Consider the following 20,400-nt stretch of genomic DNA (forward strand, 5'->3'; position numbering starts at 1 on the left):
TTGGAATATCCAATCAGCTATCAAACATGCAAAGTCTAGTCAGTTTAAGGTGATTTAGTCTTGCAACATTGGATCATTTTTGATTTGCTATTTTCAATCAATTCCTTAAAAAAAATCAATCTTCTGATTGGATATTGAAAGACAAATAACCCATTGGATTATGTCTTTCTGATGAACAGGCACTGATAATGACAATAGTCTTAAGGACAGATTATTAGCAAGGCTAATAAAAACTGAACGTAAGTAGTCAAATTGATTACCAGTTCCTAATACATAGAAATTAGCTCTCTCAAGGAATACCATCATGTGACTAACCTGTCACAGGATCTATGAAGGGATCTACTATCCCAGTGATATACTCCAATGCATGGATAAAAAAAAACTACTTTATTGCCAGTATGAATGTGTGAAGAATGTTTACAGAGCTTTGTAAGTGCATGAATAAGTGAAAAGACTGAATTCACCCATTTATGATCATTTGACTCTGACAACAAACACTTCTGGTAAAAACTACCAGATATGAAAAAGGAAATTGACTGACACAAGAGAGAAAGCCAATGGGTTAATCCATTGCTGAAAGCAAGGAAAAACCAGAAGAATACTTTAACAGATATGATTGTTAGTCTTGTTTTAGATGGTGTAATAGTTTTAACACCATCTTGAACAAGGTAACCAAATCATTCCATTCATCAGCTTACCTACACATAACTGAATGCTCCTTGAATGAATTTCCAGTACTTGGGTAGACATCTTGTAAAATAAGTTTGATTCATCCACCCGATATGCAAGAACAAAAACTATGTTGTTGATCAACAGAACAAAAGAAAGCTTAAAATCTCGAAGTTGAAGCCACTTTGCAGCAGTTCAATGACAATTTTCGCAAACCCACGATAGTGAATGGAGACTAACAAAATAGGTCCTTGGGCTTTTCAGCAGAAAACATATGAGGGTGGAAAAGAACATTATAAACCATAGCAGGCATGTGCCATTCAGTACTCTCAACTTTCATTCCAAATCTTACTACAAATGAAGCATTACTCATTGTTCTCATACGCTGTACAAAAGCAATAAATTCAGCATCTGACATGGTGCCATCTTAAGTGGCAGATGGAGATGGAGCATATATACCTGTCAGAAACGGAGACATCATAAAGCAGGAAAATCTGTCGAAACAAGTTTATCATCTCAGCTTCATTTATAAGTCATTATTGACTGCTCTGTCACTTTGCTGTTAAGAAATTATTTTGGAGGGGACACTGATGGACAGATAAATGTTCCCCAGTTAGAAGTGTTATTATAGACTTGGCAAAACAAAATTATTACAAACTACATGTTTCTTCACACCATTTCTTTTTCAAGCAGTTAAACTAAGTAGATTGGTGAAACAAAACATTGCCACCCTTTAAGTAATCCTTTCGAGGGATATATACGAATATGGGGTGGTTACTTTTAGTTGTGGGGTAGGTAGCTAAGAATATAGCACTGTAGCACTGCTGTTTGCACAACTGAGACCACAAAGCTAATTTCTACCACAGAGTCTGTACTTGACCTTTTAGAGCAGGAAACACATTCTGTACACAGATTTACAAATCTTGTCAAGTATCTTGTCACAACTAATAATTATAACTAGAGCTGTGTTGCCTGCCCCTGGTGTTCTTCATGATCTACGTGATCTAGAATGGCCATTTCGTCCTCAGGCTGGTGTCTGTACTTGTGAAACTCTTCTTTCATGGCAGAAAAATAAGCATAAGGGTCCTGACGGGAGTGTCTCTTCTTCTTCTGGAGGTAGACAATGCCTTGGGGCTGGAGAACCTGAGATTCACCGGGCTGCTGGACCTGTGAGATTGGAAAACCTAACCGAAGAAAGGAGAATTTAATTAGATGTCAACTAAACAACAATGTTAGTGTATCTGTGGCAGCCCTTAAACATAAAAATAACCCTCATGCACAGGATCTACTCGTCATTGACTAGGCCCGTTCCCAATTTCCCTGAGGGCAGTTATGAGTCAACCACATTGCACTGTGTTTGGAGTCACATGTAGGATAGACCAAGTAAGGATGGCAGTTTCCTTCCTTGAAGGACATTAGTGAACCAGTCGGTTCCCCCCATCCCAACAACTGGCAATGGTTTCACATTCCTAATTAGACTCTTGTTTTATTGATTCAAACTTCACCACTGCCAAGGTAGGATTCAAACTTAGATCCAAAAATATTACATGGGTCTCTTGATTAATACTCCAGGAGTAATACCACTAGGCTATCACTCCCTTGTTGAGATGGGAATTACATTTAAAATTCTTTATTAGCTGCTACCAATGTCCCTACAGACTTTGATCTTACTTTAATGCAGGAAGTTGAGGAGACTCCATTTTGAGGTGCCATCATTTTTGTCTGCCTACTCCGGCAACATCCAGTCTCTCCTGGTGGGGGCTGTTGACATTACTGTGTGCCTTCTGTATGGTCCTGCTGCCTACCATCTTAATAGAATGATAAGCACGGAGGGGGCCACTTAGGAGGTTGCTGTTTGGATGAAGGTACCAGTGGAAAAACTGATAATATATGTAGTCTCAGAACCTTTACATAAATATGATATTGGAATTTCCATAACCATTGGATTCACCCCCAATAAATGAATTTCCTATTTCTAGCGTGATTTAAATTATTAAATGCCCACATCCTTGCTTATTTATGTTCAGTAAAGTGCTGACTTGAGCAACTGCATATTTGGGAGCCAAGAGGTATTAACTGCTCATCAAGACTAAAACATCATTGTAAGATTATAGTAGAAAATACAAAGACCAACTGGTGGACTTATTGTGTGGATATCAATTGGAACAACAAGAAAAATGTCTTAGAACAATAATTAAACAATGTTTTGGGACATACTGAAAAGTCATAATACTCCTGGGAAGACATGTTGCTTAAAAGTAATGTTTAAATTCTTTATTAATGCTGTATTATCCTTTATTTGTTTCTTTCCCTCATTTCTGCATACATCGTTGCCATTCTGTTGCAAACATTCCGCCTGCTAGAAAGGGAGGAATAACAATTGTTCAGTTTTAAAGAACACATCAACCTTCTTTCTTACTCTTCTTTCAACAGTTACCTAGAGCAGTCAGCAGATATAGAGAACTCACAGTTATGCATATGTTAGAGTATCTTACAAATCCACTGGACAGCAAGACTGACAATGGAATCATTACCTTCAGATGACTTGTATAAAGTTGAGCTTTGAACAGATAAGCCTTGATTTTACTCAATATTATCTACAAACATCTTTCACTAAGTTTGAGAATAAAATATAGCAACAGGACCCTACATCTATACATCAACCTTTGTGGGACCAGACAACCCTGTGACTTAACCATATAAGCTTTCGACTACCAGGCTTACAATAAAGACATGATGGAAGGGTTAAGACAGAAAATGTAGAGAGCAACTGATGATTTGCCATCATTGAAAAATTAACTTGATTGATGAGAAAAGCATTAGAATACATCCTCAATAATTATTTAATCCCTTCAGCACACGAAGCATGATATGACTGAATAATTATATTGGTTACAACCCCAAGTGCATACCACAAAATATGTATACAATATCAGTTAGAAAAAAGTCTACTCAAAAATGTACTATATCAATGAGTGGTCCAAGGTATTAGATAGAAGACAATGTCACTAATCAATGGAGACTAGAAATAGGAAAACTGCAATGCCATCAATGGTGTAAGATGAGAACAAGGAAAAGTTGATTCATCTTAATACGCTTACCTCAATGTTCAGTCAAATGGATGAACTTTGATCTCAGGAAAATTAGAGGAGAGTAGAAGTAGATTTGCAAGTGAAAGTAAATCAACATACATGAGCTATAGAAACCTAATTGAATCTTGCTTGTCTGCTCTTAGGTTAATTGATTAAATACTTCTGTTTTTATTTGAAGATTGAGTTCCAAGTTTGAAATGACTTGATTTATATTTCCAGTGGCTTTGAACCCTGAAACAGTGGAATTTGTGAGGCAAAAATCATAATGTCAGTAAGCATGCAAGGATGAAATGGTCTAGAGATTATTGCGCAATACCTTATTTTCTAGACCTTGGTCGCATCGCCAAAGGTTTGCAGTATAACTTGGTGCTTACACGCGATGTGACCTTGGCCTGCAAAACATGAATTGTGCAATTAATCGCACAGCCTTTCCTCAGATAGAAATCATGCTTATCTGACCTGCTGTAGGAGAGAATATGCTCAAGAAGTTAACTTTGAGCACTCTCTCATCCTCTGTGTTTTGATTTATTTCATTAAGCCATGCATTACTTTCTAGATGTTTTTTGCTTAGTGAAATAAGCCAATTCTATTGGAAAGATGCATCAATTAGGCCCAGCAAATTTGGCATAATTTAAGCAAAGTTGTGATTTTTAAGGCTATATAAATTGGTAACCTTTCAGCATAAGTGTTACTAGCCACTTGTTGCAAGCAAACATTTGATATTAAGATGTAGATACCATTGGAGTAGAGTATATACATGAATATCAAGGTCAGACACAATATTACTAATTGTAAAATCTTGTATCAGACCAATGGAAGGAGTGAACGTTTATTTTTGCTGGTGATTAAAGGCCTGAAATGAAATGAGTTTGCAGAATTTAAAGTAATTCCTCATGGACATGGATCCACAGCAGAACTTTGCTTGTAGCTCAATATTACTTGGAGATGTTCATCCAGAAAAGTCGGAGGGTAGACAATATAAACAATGAACTTCTCATGGGTTGTAAGGTGAAGAACATTATGCTGGGCTCAATTTGAACAGTGATGCTGATTCAAATGGGAGTATAGAAGAAGTGCTGTGCTTCCTATGACAGTGGTGGCAACTGATGTCAGAGGGAAAATTATTACCATTGGGTACAAAGAGGAACCAAACATATCAGGAATAAACATTCTTACAGGATGTTGCATTTTTCAGAGTGGCTTAATGGCAGCTGACTAAGAAAAATTCCCTTAGCAACATCAGTTCTTGTGGTTGATGAGTACAAAGCCAAGCAAAGTTCTTTGAATCGGCATATATTTGTTGTTTTTATTGTATTTACATGTATTTATAGTTGACTATGCAAATTCTAATTTGAGATTATTTGTTCCAGTTAATTCTGACAGCTCAATGATTTCAATTTAAAAAAGTTCTTAAAAGCCAATCTTCTTACTTTCCTACAACAATAAGTTTTGCTCAACATTCCAACTGTTCCATTTTTTACCTTCCCAAAAATGATCTTATTACCCTTTGAAATTTATTTCTGCATTTGTGGAATCATGCTCAGTGACTGTTTGAGATCTGTACAGCAAGAGCTTCTGACTTCAGTCAATGAAATTAGTGAGAGACGTTTCAACATTGTCACTTTAGGATGGGGAAAATGGCCGTAGTTCACCTGATCATCAGTGTCCAAGGATGTTTTCTGGAAGTTTGTGCTGGGAGAATAAATTTACCAATGTGATACTAAGGATGAGAAATTCCAGTTATGAGGAGAAACTTTGACTCCAGGAATTATTGCCATGACAGCGCAAGTATCCAAGAACAGATTTTGATAAAGTGACCAGGACAAATTATTTCCTTTGACTGAGGTGTCAGTAAAAGATGCATCATCAATTTAACAAGTGATTCGATGGATTATTTTGCAACAGTTGTTAGAGCATGGAATCCTTTGCCACAGGGAATAACTGAGGCAGAACCAATTACATCTTTTAAAGGAAGCATAGATAAACATTTGCTTCAGATGACTAGGAAAAAAACAGAGCTTTGGGATTAGTTTTGAAATTCTGTAGCAAAGTACCGGGAAATGCATCTGTCTGTATTTTAATTTTGTATAACGTAATAGGTGAGGATAGGTTTGTGATGATTCACACAGATAAATGACCTCTTGACGTTCACTGTCAAAGTTCATAGCTGTAAACAGTCAATTGGGTGAAGTATTGAAAGATTGCCATTGCTTGTGAAGCCAGACTTGAGCATGAGTTGCCATTTTTAGTAAAGTAGTTTGTCAGAGAGGACAACTGAAGGTAAGTACTGCCTCTGAGGAATATATTTTCTTACAGAATTAAATAAATAAAACTAAACAATCAAAATGAAGCCAACAGTTAGATGAAATGCTGAAAGCTGCATTGTGGAGGGAAGCAGTGACAAAATAGATGAAAATATACAATTTATTTGACAATAACTTACACTTTCCAGACCACAGGATTCTACAAACAAATTGCATAAGATGTAAAGAATTAAAATCAGGGCATACTTTCTGCATTACGATTTGAAAACTGAATTCCTGTTTCATGCCAAACATTCTCAGTTTGCCAAAGTAGTGTTAAACCCATTACATTTAAAATTTATGATTTGGAGGTGCCAGTGTTGGACTGGGGTGTACAAACGTTGAAAATCACACAACACCAGGTTATAGTCCAACAGATTTGGTTGGAAGCACTAGCTTTTGGAGTGCTGCTCCTTCATCAGGTGGTTGTCACTGATGAAGGAGCACAACCACCTGATGAAGGAGCAACACTCCAAAAGCTAGCAGGTCCAAATAAACCCATTTAAAATGTAGGCACATTTTAAGGGAATGCAGGGTTGTTTCTCAGTAAGTTCCCCAGAATTCTTCATAGCTCCCGATGTTACTACTGGTGGAAAATCTTCGGAATGCTAGGGAAAAGATGCCAAAGTTGTGGCATAAGATCAGGGAACCCCCTTAAAATATTCCACTTGTCCAGGTCTAGTCAACTGAGCATTCTGTTCAATCAATCCATGACAGAAAATATGCTGCAATGTGTTGGATTTTTGACATGTCAAAAAATACTTCTGGGAGTAGCCTGTTTGAACTGAGGGTATTACATAGAACTGAATTTCATAAAAATTGCTAAGCAGGCAGAACTATTGGATTACATAAAATAAGGTTACATATCAATTGACAGGTTGAATTATTTCATGCAAGCCTGATTTTTGACATTTGACATTTAGGCTGGAATTCAGAGCCTGAGGCTTGTTTTATGAAGTACCTTGCATGTTTGGCAGACCAGAATTATATTGCAAGCTGCTTATTCACCTATGTCAAATTAAAATCAGCTAACAAGTAGCCCTGCACATCTGTGAGTGGATGTGATCTAGAGCTCTGTTTTCTCAGTCACTAATTGTTAATAAAAGGGTACCTCAGCAAAGCAACTGTTCTGAACAAAGTTTTCAAAGACCATATGTAGTATAACAAATCACTAGGGCATTTAATCTGGCCTTTCACTTGAGTACAATGACACTGAACCCTGAATCAGTGAGAGATAGCTTCCTACAGGGTTCTTACACTGTTAGACATTAGTACTTTCAGGTATCATGGCAAGACCTGGCAGTGATGTTACCTGTGCATCCAAAACTGCTTCAGATAGACCCACAATTTAACTGCTGCTGGAGACTGAAAAGTAATTGGCCTGTATGAAGCTAGATGTTGGAAAGTGCCCTTAATAAGAGTGAACACATTACTGTGGACATTTACTGGAAATTTTCACAATTATTATTCACCCAATGCACACGCATGCAATGTATATTTACCTGTTTCCCCCCATTTTCAAGCATCTATTTCTGACTCATTATAGGCTGTTATACCCATTACAAAAGCTAAGTGGGTAAGAAGGTCAAGAGCCATGTGGGAAGGATGACAAGATGACAAGGCTGGTTAGTCTGTAGGATGGCAAATGTTTTCGGTGGTAGGTAGGTAAATTAGGCCAGTGAAGAGGAAAGGTAGGTGGGTCAGGGAGGGTGTTCTTTGCAGGACCAAGGATGCAGTTAGATAGTCAGGGTGGGCGGTTGGTTCAGTGTGGAGAGTTCATTGGGTGATTGAGAGGACTGCTGGTCAATTGTATATATTTTTAATCAACCTGTTCAAGCATGTTATAAAACACTGCAGGTGGGTCTTGAACCTATGCCTTCTGACCCAAAGGTAGGGAGACTACCACCATGCCCTTAAGGTCAGCTGCATTATAAACCAGAAATTACACATGATTTTGATTTGTCTAATGTTTCACCCACGTCATGGATGAACTAACAGGTAACTACATGGCATGGACAGGCTGGCCCTTTCTTCATACAACTTACATATGGTGGGAAACATGGGGGCTCCAACTTTGGAGGGACTTCTTGTTCATGCTTCAAGGTCATGCTTTCAAAGTGAGAGGTGGAAAGTTTAAGGGGGATACACGCGGCAAGTACTTCACACAGAGGGTGGTGGGCATTTGGAATGCGTTGCCAGCAGAGGTGGTAGAGGCAGGCATGGTCGATTCATTTAAGATGCGTCTGGGCAGATGCATGAGTAGGTGGGGAGCAGAGGGATACAGATGCTTAGGAATTGACCAACAGGTTTAGACAGTACATTTGGATCGGCTCAGGCTTGGAGGGCCGAAGGGCCTGTTCCTGGGCTGTAAATTTTCTTTGTTCTTTGTTCTTATCCCCACAAAGATAGTACAGCTCCTTCTTTCCTGTCTCTGCAAAAACCATGTTCTCAACCTCCTTGCCCCTCTCTAAGATGAGCAAATGCTCCCCACCCAAACATTCTGACTTACCTCAATCTGGAATCCATCAGTCCTCCTTTGTGGATCTGCCTGTCGAACTGATAGTGCCCACTACCGAACTCTGGTAATGTTGGGACTGCTGGATTGGCCAGAAACTCCAGAGGGTGGGACCTGCTCCCAGGTGAGGGACAGACGTTCAACTCTCCAGAAGTTCAGCCCATGTGCAGTTTACTCTAGCTGTGGTGCAAACTTCTTCCTAATCCATTGGCTTGCCAGTGATTTTTCTTCCAGGCTGACGAGCAGTCTGTCTCCATGTAATGTTTTGCTCTTAGAGACTGGAGGCTTCTGGTGAGCCATGGGAAGAGGGGAACTTCCTCAATAGAAGTTTAAACTTAGCAGGTAGTTCGTATGAACTCAGCGCACAGTGGTTCTATGATCATAGGCATGCTCTCCAAATATCTGGAGACTGGAAAATCTGGGTCAATATTTGTCCCCATGTCCCCACAGAAATAAATGACAAAACTTTCATTATGAACTTTTCCTGAGCACATTCCAGTGTCCCCACATAAATCATGGGTTTAGGTGCTGAGTGCCAAGATCCACTGATATCAATGAACTCCAGCTGTTAATGAAGCTTCCATCTGTGTCTCATGAATGCGTAAGATGGCGATATCAAGGATTGCATCAAGAATTCAGGAGATAGAACAATGGTGAGCAACATTTTCAGCATTCAAGCTTTCTCTACCTGTCTGGTGTTGGTGGACATTTACTTTCACTGTTCGAGAAGTATCAAATCATTCAATTCATACTAGATTTTATTCAAGCTACGTAAGAGAGTTTGATGTATAGATTGGATAGAAACATAAAGCTTTTCCATTCAACTTTGCTCACAAGTCATCCTATAACAGTGAACCAAATCCAAAACAATACTTTGTTACTTAAAAGAAACTATTTTTTGAGATCATGCTTTTGAAAAGCCTTATTTCACAATAATCTTTCAACAGATCTTTACATCAGATGAAGGCAAGTCAGATCTACATAGAATCTATAAAACTGAATACAAATGCTACATTTTAGTTTTAAAAATCTGAATTATAAAATCTTTCATAAATACTGTCCTTGTACTTTGGGTGATAGTAGTTTAAACAATTAGAATTTGGGGTTACTGATTTGAGATAATATATGCACAGCCCCAATACATTTGCAAGACAATCTTCTGCCTTCTTTTTCAATTGCGATATTAACCTATTTAACAATGGTTGTGCCAGTTGATTGGTCATGGTAGTGAATAAGAGAATGCTAAATGAATATATTTTGTAATCTGTGCTGATCTAAATAAATAAAGTAAACCCCAGCCTATTTAAGGAAGTACTTGTTGGCAGGGTCTCCATGCATTACTCATTCATTCTCAGATCTTCTTCATAGGTATTGAATGTTAAGCCCTATTTCTACTCAGCATGTCACTCACTGTTTTTTTGTCGTGCCTTTGAAGTGAGCTGCAGTGCTTTCTTGGGCTTTCGCACTCGTGGGTATCTCAGTACTTCGAAACTCTCAGGTACAGCAGCCGCACCATGTGTATCTGGAGGCCTCCTGTGGGATCAAGAGAGAAGAGAATGGGGAAGAATTCAACTTCAACACTTGGGCAATCTCACTTAAAACTGTCTACAATCACTGATGATAACTTGATAAAGTCAAGCATTAACTCTTTGCAATGTTATAGCTCCAGTATCTGAACTAAACCTCAACCAATTGGTTGGATAGACTGGGTCTAAGATCTTCAATCAAGTAGAACCAATTTTAAAATGTATCCCACACTGTCATGTTATGCAAACACAACCAGGTCATTTCTTACTTTCTTCCCTCTTTACCTCCTTTGGCTAGGTTATTCAGCCTACCCAAAAGGAATGCATTGAATGATGCACCTCCCGATCTGGGGAAATGCCACTTCTTGATCAACTGTTTGATATTGCAGGACAGGGACTGTGATCTGGGCATCATTATTCCATTCTCATGGAAAAATGCTCGCTTTGGGATGGGTATTTCGCCACCAAAAGAAAACAAAATTGAGATCTAGGAGTCACCATGTCAGGAACTGTGTAAGTAAACATGGAAAGTGATGACCAACTCACTGTGTCACCCTGTCTGAAGCTGGTTCTCTGTAAATAGAAAAGAACATTGGATAGAAAATCGTTATGGTTCATTTTCAGACGCATGCATCGTTGAGGCCTCAGGCTTACCTGAGATTGAACCTCAGCCATGTTTGTTTAATTTGGTTGAGCTGCCAGCACTTGTTGTGTCTCCACATTCAGCACGGCTTTGAAGGCAAGTCCTAAAATAAGGGGAGCATGCTAGCGATAAAGAGGGAAGGGAAATCACAAATCATGTGCAACTCAAATGTGATAGGCCTCCTGTGTTCATCAGCAACCAATTCCTGCCTAATGACTGAAAATAGGCAATAGGTGCCTTACATATATAAATTATGGATTTTAGGCACCTTAATGAGATACTGTAAAGGGGTCACATGTCTTTGAGTTGAAGGCACTGGTGCCTGAGATTGGATCTGGCCGCACAGTTTTGCTCCCCACAAAGTGTGCCTTAGTGTCCAATTTTTTTACCTTTTTGTAGCCTTGCATCCTGGAAATTCTTTGTATGATGCATATAAAAGCAATTGAAACAGAATCTGAGAAGACACTGGTGATTGAGCGCTATAAATCAACTCAGAGTCTCCTTTGAGACTCAATTCCTCAGTTGTCTATTTTCTTTCAATATTTATTTGCCTTTCTGTTTTAAAACTATTCCTTTGCCATAAACCACATTCTCAAATGAACGCCGTTTGATGTCTGGCTGCTTTTCCTCTGCCTTTATTGTTCTTGAGTTAGGTGTGAGGAATCCTAGGGCTTTTCCTAAACTTTGTCTTGTCTTTCCTCTTGCTGAGGCCAGGTAGCAAACATTGGTGTAAGCCCAAATTCTACAACTCAATGGACACAAGAGGTCACAAACTAGGTAAATATATTTTAAGTTATTTGCATTGGAGAAAGCAAGGGAAATTGATCAAGCTAATTAAGTTCTTGTAGTTTCAGTCTTGAGAAGTACTAGAGCAAGTCAACGTTAAGACTATAAATGAAATGCTGGGCACAATGGCATTATTGGAAGCAGCAAGTCTAGATTACTTACAGTGTGGAAACAGGCCCTTCGGCCCAACAAGTCCACACTGACCTGCTGAAGCACAACCCACCCATACCCCTACATTTACCCCTTACCTAACACTACGGGCAATTTAACATGGCCAATTCACCTGACCCCTTGATGAGTGAGTCTACCTCAGAGGAGTGGAATGGAAGATAATATATAATACTGGGAGATCCAGCATTACCATCAAACTGGATTCTATATTTTCTGAAAGTATTTCCTCTACTTTATTAGACTCATTAACTTGAGAAAGGTGTCAGTTTCTAAAGGAACACTGCATCAGTTAAACATAGATAAAGCAATAGGTAGGCTGCAACATTCCATTTGTATTAGCTTATTGCATATCTGCCATTAATTCTATGATTGTAAATGATGCTGACACCAAAATTTTAAACTTACTAAAACTAATGTGGTTTTGTGCCCACAGCAGTCACAGTTGTTAGTTCATCCATAAAACTAATGTGTGATAAAGCAGTATTTCATTTCCTCAATAAGGTGCTCATATGATGACTCATAGCATACTGTTTCCTCACAACACATAACATCATTTTGGATTTCTAGCATTCCTCAGCAGTCTCTGCTTCTACCTATCCACAATGTTTTTGATTCAAATTCAAATATAATTGACATTTTGCACCTTTGTGGTCACCTATATCATACCCCATGAAACAGTTTCTTGGCTATCCACTCTCCTTCACACATTGACCTTGCTATATGGCTCTTCTGCTTCTTCTGTCCATAACTTTTTTTTTAGATTACTTACAGTGTGGAAACAGGCCCTTCGGCCCAACAAGTCCACACCGACCCTCCGAAGAACAATCCACCCAGACCCATTCCCCTACTTTACCCCTTCACCTAACACTACGGGTAATTTAGCATAGCCAATTCACCTAATCTGCACAGTTTGGACCATGGGAGGAAACCGGAGCACCCAGAGGAAACCCATGCAGACACGGCGAGAATGTGCAAACTCCACACAGATAGTTGCCCGAGGCAGGAATTGAACCTGGGTCACTGGCGCTGTGAGGCAGCAGTGCTAACCGCTGTGCCACCCCAAACTTGGTGCATTTATCCCTAAATCATTTCGCTCTACTTGACCTGAACATTAGGCCTGGTCTTGACTCAATCTATTACGCTATGGGTGATTAACTGGTGACTTTGTTAAATATTTTTCTTCATGTTTTCTGCTCAACCACAGTGTTACTGTAAAAAGAAAGCTGCATTTATAATTCATGCTATGGTGCAAAAGTACCGAAGTTAGGATCAAAATCAAACAATTGTGTGATATTGTGGAGTACCAAAGTGTGAGTTCCTTCTCAAGACCCTCAACACTGTGCAATTCCAATTGCACTGAATTGCAAGGAGTCACCACACTGTTATAATTGATCCATTGCAATGCTGCAGATAAGCCTCCTCCCATCTGGCTACATATAACCCTATCAAGATGATCTTGTTTCTTTCTCTATTATGCATTTTTCTAGTTCCTCTTTTAATTGTATGTGCGTGTGTGAATCACGTGAAGTACTCCATATTCAAAACACTCTCTGAACGAAAATGTGTCTCCTGAATTTCCTATTGGATTTATTTCTGACTATCATACATTTATTGCAGATAACTGATTGTAGGGAACATTATTACCAGCCAGTAGTTCTAGTAACATACAGACTTCTGCCCCAGTGCCATCTCCACAGTGTTGTGTTCCTACCCTCATTTAGTGGGAGAGTAGTGAGCCACCAAATCAATGTCCTAATTGTGATGTAAACTGTTGGAATTATCTATTTAATTTTTAATGATTTTTTTGGATGAATTTGGGTCTTGTCTTTGACTTAAGTGACTGATGGGCTTTTCTTCAGTGTGACTGAAGTCAATAGCTAAATTGTAAGTTTTTCTATAACCACAATGATTTATTTTAAAAACAATTTTGAACCTGGCTGTAAGTTAGTTTTATTTTATTTGTGGCTCAGCACTGTAAATAATGGGGCCTCAAAGGTTAATCACAGCACTTTGTAATCTGGCATTGTATAAGCTTAAGTGGAAAGCTTTTAGCTTAGAATCATTTCATTGCACTTTTAACTTGAATTGTGTTTTAGCTCCATAAGACCTTGGAACAGGATGGCTGAACACAGCAGAGCTCCCAAGAATGGAATAACAGATTTACCAAATTAGGTTACCTTGGTCAAAGTTAGTGTTGGTCCAGACTGGGATTGTTGGGATAAAAACCTGCAAGTGTTTATTTAAGCTGAGTGCATTGAAACTCAGATGTATGGCAGCTCCAGAAAGAAGCTATCACAGCTCCAGTCTAAAAGTTGCAGTTCCAAGTGACTTAAACTTACCAATAGGTGTTAGATACAGGGATCCTGGTGTTAGAATTATATGAGAGCTGTTCTTGGATATTGAAGTAGGAGGGGTGTTTTGAGAAGTGTACCAGGAGTACTAAACCAAAGCTGCTTTTCAATTTATAAAGGAACATGTTGGGATTAACACTATTGTGTGTTTAAAACATTTGGATTTGGATTACAAGTTTGGATTATTCAATGTTATCATTATTTCTTTTGTAATAACTTTTGTTTTTATTGTTAAAACAAACTCTGCAGCATTGTATGCTTACATTTTAGTGCGAGACCATCGCTAAAATAAAAAGAAATACAATGATGATCTATCAAGCCAAGTTCTATGTGAGATCTGACTTGACCAGTAATAAAATCAGCTAGGTTCATAGCAAGGCAGCTTGCTGGATTGAAACCTTAATAGCAGGAAACTGCAAGATAAACTTGTCATGAGGGCATAGGTTCTCAATCATGAAGGATAGGGTGGTGGTGACCTACCTAAGTCATCTGTCCATAAATTCCTTATCAAACGGGGACAACATCTGCAGCAGGTGGGCACTTTGTGAGTTCCCTTTCATATTTCAAATCAGACTCAGTACAATGGTAAAGCTACCAATTACACCATGCGTTTGTTACCCCCTATTAAAAACAAGCAAAGATTTTGACACTCAGCCCTGAAATAAAAGTCAGAGATTACCTCACCGTAATATCTCAGTTTCTCTTAATGACTGGCGTCAGAACAGTATTAGGAATGCAGATTACTCTGTATGAAGTTGTGTAATGTAAATAGACTCAATAAATGGTACAAAGCGCAAACTGACTTTCAGAAAATGGCCAATTCTTAAACAAAGCTTGTTTTGTGTTAATGGAACCAAATATTTTCTTTAAATTTACAGTTTGTAATGTTTTGTATTAGATATGGAATATGAAGTTAATAGGAAAAAATATTGCCTGGAGTGTAATTGACCCAGGGTTATCGTTTCTGATGAATTTTACCCATTGTTTCTAATCATTCCAGCAGCACTGACACTGGCTTCAGAACATGGAAGTATGGATTACCATAAAGAAAATCTTAGTCTCTTTCTTAGTCAGAGGGTCAGCTGAAATAGAAATAGAATTCTTGAGAATGTTTATTTCATTGCAAGGGTATACTTGCTTCAAATACATTCTTAGCTAAGAAGGCCCAACAGGCCATTGATTGAGATGCGAAAAGAAATGTGGATGACCTCATTGGAAACATTGGTTCTTCAAAAGGAAGAACTAGGAAAGGTGTAATATATACTGTTCAATATTAAATTTAGTTATACATGCATCTTAGAAACTAATGAGAAATTGAGAACTGTGAATGGATCTTTTTGCTTTTTTTTACAATGTGATATTTGTATTGGAACACCATACACACTTCTAAGTTCAGTTCAAAATTTATGATACAACTTCCTGTTGCTTTTGTCACATCAATATGACAAGTGACAGTTCATTAGGAAACACCATTTAGCCTATACAGATGTCTATATCAATTATCAAGGATCTTCAGGCTCAGAGACTGATCTACCAACAAACTGAGTGATTGAGTGTTTGGATGTGGGTGTTCTGTAACAATATTTGGCATCAGGTAATTAAATGATTTGCTTTTGGAGTGTGGTTGGTAGTGTGGGGGGAGTGTAGAGATGGCAAATGAGGTTTGGGTATCTCTGAAATGTTTTTTTACAGGTAGGGTGTCATACTAGACAATTGTGAACACCTCACCTAGTGGGTAGTTAGAGAGTAACATGGCCAGATACCTGGATGCAGTTTGCTAGCCCTGCCTCTCAGCAGGCAATGCTGAGTGCTGTGGAAGGACCTAAAGAGGAGGAAAAAAATATTGTGAAGCAATAACTGGCAAGTGAATGGAGATCATTTACAACACAGTTTGTGAAATATCACCTTGGCTGACTGAAAGACATGAAGCTCAAGATGAATTTCTCCTAACAGGCACACAGTGTATGAAGGTGTGCCCTGTGATGGCAGCTTGACTAATTTATTAAAAACAATATCTGAGGACATAATCCAGGATGGCCTTGGACCTCAAGGCTGAAACGCAAACAGACTGCACAGTCTTAAATGTGGCCCAGAAATGAGGGTCACTTAAATTTCTCTCCCATATTCTTGACGGCTGCTTTTGAACTTTTGTTCAAAGGTGCACAGATTAAGAAATTTATGGGACAATTTGACTGTGGGAATCATACATTCATTGCTGACACAAATGTTGGGCCAATGTCAGAACTAAACCGAATCTGCATTACTTTACTTAAACCTTGCATTGAAAGTGAACCTCCTATTAACGGCCTTCAAATGAACAAGTTATACGTTTTGAATAAATATCTCCAATCCCCTGCTTAGTGGACAGTCCCACTGATGATGTCATGGTAATCAATGATGATTATGACATTATTATTGAAATTAAATATGAGGAAAACATAAATAAGATAATTAAAAATGACTTATACATTATTTTAATATGAGAAATCTCAGCTTGTAAAACACCATTTTTACAGCAGCATCTTTATCAATGCCTCATAATTACTGGTAAAAAAAAAGACAAATTTTATAGCAGCTTTGCATTCATACTCATCAAGTTAAATTACAAGAAATATCAGTATAAAACTGAAACAACATTTTAATTAATTGTTAAGTAACATTATAAAAAAATTTTACATTTTAATTTGATAAAGTACCAAAGACTGGCAGCTCACATCAAACAGCATGTAAGGTTTGGCTGTTCACAACATGTAAGGTACTGGCCTATGACCGCAAAACGCAAAACATAGTGTCCAATATTAGATTCTGTGATTGAAAAACATTTGCTAAATAATCTTGAGTGTGCTAAAAATGATACTTAAATCTATTTAAGATTGTCAGTTGGGCTCGCAGCATGGTGCACTTATCTGTACTGGAGGCTACACACAAGATATATCTTTATTAATAAATAAGACCCTGTTTGTTGCAGTCTGGAAAAAACGTGTACAGAATACACTTGTTTCAACTCAACAGGTGATAGTTATTCTCTGGTTCATTTTTACCAATCAGAATGAAACTGCCTGGATCCGATTTAAACAAGGTTTGATAGTTAACTGTCAGACATTAGCTAATTGATGCTTTCTCTATCGTAACACCTCCTGGTGAATTAGAGTAGATTACTTACAGTTTGGAAACAGGCCCTTCGGCCCAACAAGTCCACACCGACCCTCTGAAAAGCAACCCACCCAGACCCATTCTCCTACATTTACCCCTTCACCTAACATGACGGGAAATTTAGCACAACCAATTCACCTAATCTGCACATTTTTGGACTGTGGGAGGAAAACAGAGCACCCGGAGGAAACCCACGCAGACATGGGGAGAATGTGCAAACTCCACACAGACAGTTACCTGAGGTGGGAATTGAACCCTGGTCTCTGGCACTATGAGGCAGCAGTGCTAACCACTATACCACCACACCAGCCACCTCAACTACATTCCACTTATCAATCAATCAGTAATTTCTTCTTAGTAGAAAATGCTTTTTCCTTTACCTTATTATTTCTTGTAAATTGTCCTGATGAGTGCAAGATGAAAAGCCTTGACAAAATTTGCCTGTTTTTCAACAATATTCAAGGTCTGAACTACTCAAAATTATACTGACATATAATTTTCTACTCCACCCTCAATATAGTAGCATCATAGTACCAGAAACTCAATATATTATTGTCGCATAATTATAACATTCTGAAAGCAAATTGTATGCGATATCAATAAGTATATACAAATCAATAAGATCCCAAATTTGGTCCATGGTTTACACGAGTTAGTATCTCACTTGCTGTGGTGACAGACATTCTACAATTAGCCTTAGTGCCCCTGGATTATGGAAGAAAATAATTAACCCCTGATTACAGAGCAATGACTTCTCAAAACATATGGGTGCATACATGACAGATGAGGATAGGATCAGGTATATCTGTGATCCTCCCTTTCCATAGTCAGGTTTAATTAGAAGGGTAACCATTTAATTCTAGATTAGTGGTGCTGGAAGAGCACAGCAGTTCAGGCAGCATTCAAAGTGCAGCGAAATTGACGTTTCGGGCAAAAGACCTTCATCAGGAATCACTTAAACCAGACTATAAACAGAAACCAACTGCACTGAGCTATCATGTTCACGATATGCAGTGCATAGTGGTGTTAAAATAAATGTAAACCTTGTTGTTCTATTTGCCGTAAATCTGGATTTTTGGGAATAATTTTCATCTAACTCATTTGTTGGATAAGCCAATGGGATCATTTGGAATATTTGCTTCGTACATCACCTGATAATTGGACTCCATTTCTAAACAAACACTAAAACAAGATAGAATGGGCTCTACTCAGTGTTATATCCAAAACTCATTCTTTTCTGACAGGTGAATTGGTTTTAATATTGCCATGACATTATTCAGTCCAATGTTCGTTTCATCCCAGATGCTAAGTTTTTTTTTATCAACCTGATAATCTGAACAAGGTTGGTAATGTCAGTGTCCAGAGTAAAGCAATTCAGTGCGACACGTTTGGTGTTAAATTGCCATATTATCAATCTCCAGTGGCAATTCCCCATTGCTGTACACATTACTAAAGGAAGGTCAATGAAGTACAACACCCTTAGACAACATTTATCATGGATATCACTTTGCAAATTGAACTTGGTGATTGCATATGACTTAATACTGGTCAGTGTCTCAGTTGCATCTTTTTTAAAAACATTGAGGAGGTCTTCCTCAAGTAGAATATAAAACTACTTAATATCTAAATGTATAAAACTAAGTGTCTTGAAATACTGATCTGGTAATAGTAAATACAATAATTAATGGGTAAAGAATTCAGCTTCTGGATTAGTGGTGCTGGAAGAGCACAGCAGCTCAGGCAGCACCCAAGGAGCAGCGAAATTGACGTTTCAGGCAAAAGCCCTTCATCAGGAATAAAGGCAGAGATCCTGAACCGTGGAGAGATAAACTAGAGGAGGTGGGGGTGGGGAGAAAGTAGCATAGAGTACAATAGGTGAATGGGGGAGGGGATAAAGGTGATAGGTCAGGGAGGAGAGGGTGGAATGGATAGGTGGAAAAGGAGATAGGCAGGTAGGACAAGTTCAGACAAGTCATGGGGACAGTGCTGAGCTGGAAGTTTGGAACTAGGGTGAGGTGGGGGAAGGGGAAATGAGGAAACTGTTGAAGTCCACATTGATGTCCTGGGGTTGAAGTGTTCCGAGGCGGAAGATGAGGCGTTCTTCCTCCAGGCGTCTGGTGGTGAGGGATCGGCAGTGAAGGAGGCCCAGGGCCTCCATGTCCTCGGCAGAGTGGGAGCGGGAGTTGAAATGTTGGGCCACGGGGCGGTGTGGTTGATTGGTGCGGGTGTCCCGGAGATATTCCCTGAAGTGCTCTGCTGGGAGGCACACAGTCTCCCCAATGTTAAGGAGACTGCGTCGGGAGCAACGGATACAATAAATGATATTAGTGGATGTGCAGGTAAAACTTTGATGGATGTGGAAGGCTCCTTTAGGGTCTTGGATAGAGGTGAGGGAGGAGGTGTGGGCACAGGTTTTACAGTTCCTGCGGTGGTAGGGGAAGATGTCAGGATGGGAGGGTGGGTTGAAGGGGAGCGTTGACCTGACCAGGTAGTCACGGAGGGAACGGTCTTTGCGGAAGATGGAAAGGGGTGGGGAGGGAAATATATCCCTGGTGGTGGGGTCTTTTTGGAGGTGACCGAAATGTCAGCGGATGATTTGGTTTATGCAAAGGTTGGTAGGGTGGAAAGTGAGCACCAGAGGCGTTCTGTCCTTGTTATGGTTGGAGGGGTGGGGTCTGACGGCGGAGGTGCGGGATGTGGACGAGATGCGTTGTTGGACATCTTTAACCATGTGGGAAGGGAAATTGCGGTTTCTAAAGAAGGAGGCCATCTGGTGTGTTCTGTGGTGGAACTGGTCCTCCTGGGAGCAGATACGGCGGAGGTGGAGGAATTGGGAACACGGGATGGCATTTTTGCAAGAGGTAGGGTGGGAAGAGGTGTAATCCAGGTAGCTGTGGGAGTCGGTGGGTTTGTAAAAAATGTCAGTGTCAAGTCGGTCGTCATTAATGGAGATGGAGAGGTCCAGGAAGGGGAGGGAGGTGTCAGAGATGGTCCAGGTAAATTTAAGGTCAGGGTGGAATGTGTTGGTGAAGTTGATGAATTGCTCAACCTCCTCGCGGGAGCACGAGGTGGCGCCAATACAGTCATCAATGTAGTGGAGGAAGAGGTGGGGAGTGCTGCTGGTGTAATTACAAAAGATCAACTGTTCTATGTAGCCAACAAAGAGACAGGCAATGCTGGGTCCCATATGT

General features: G+C 39.3%; 1 protein-coding gene across 1 annotated transcript in view; it reads right to left on the reverse strand.

Annotated features, from left to right (window-relative positions):
- Nucleotides 1-1,447: 1,447 nt before the first annotated feature.
- Nucleotides 1,448-20,400, reverse strand: part of igsf9bb (immunoglobulin superfamily, member 9Bb) — a 669,303-nt gene continuing 650,350 nt past the window's right edge. The window contains exons 19-20 of the mRNA XM_060846739.1: nt 9,991-10,112; nt 1,448-1,853 (exon numbers count right to left, since the gene is read on the reverse strand). Coding sequence (XP_060702722.1) covers nt 1,627-1,853; nt 9,991-10,112 — 349 coding nt within the window. The 3' untranslated portion in view covers nt 1,448-1,626. The remainder of the gene's footprint in view (nt 1,854-9,990; nt 10,113-20,400) is intronic.

The sequence above is a fragment of the Hemiscyllium ocellatum genome, chromosome 29, assembly GCF_020745735.1.
Source record: "Hemiscyllium ocellatum isolate sHemOce1 chromosome 29, sHemOce1.pat.X.cur, whole genome shotgun sequence".
In the NCBI taxonomy this organism is placed as follows: domain Eukaryota; kingdom Metazoa; phylum Chordata; class Chondrichthyes; order Orectolobiformes; family Hemiscylliidae; genus Hemiscyllium; species Hemiscyllium ocellatum.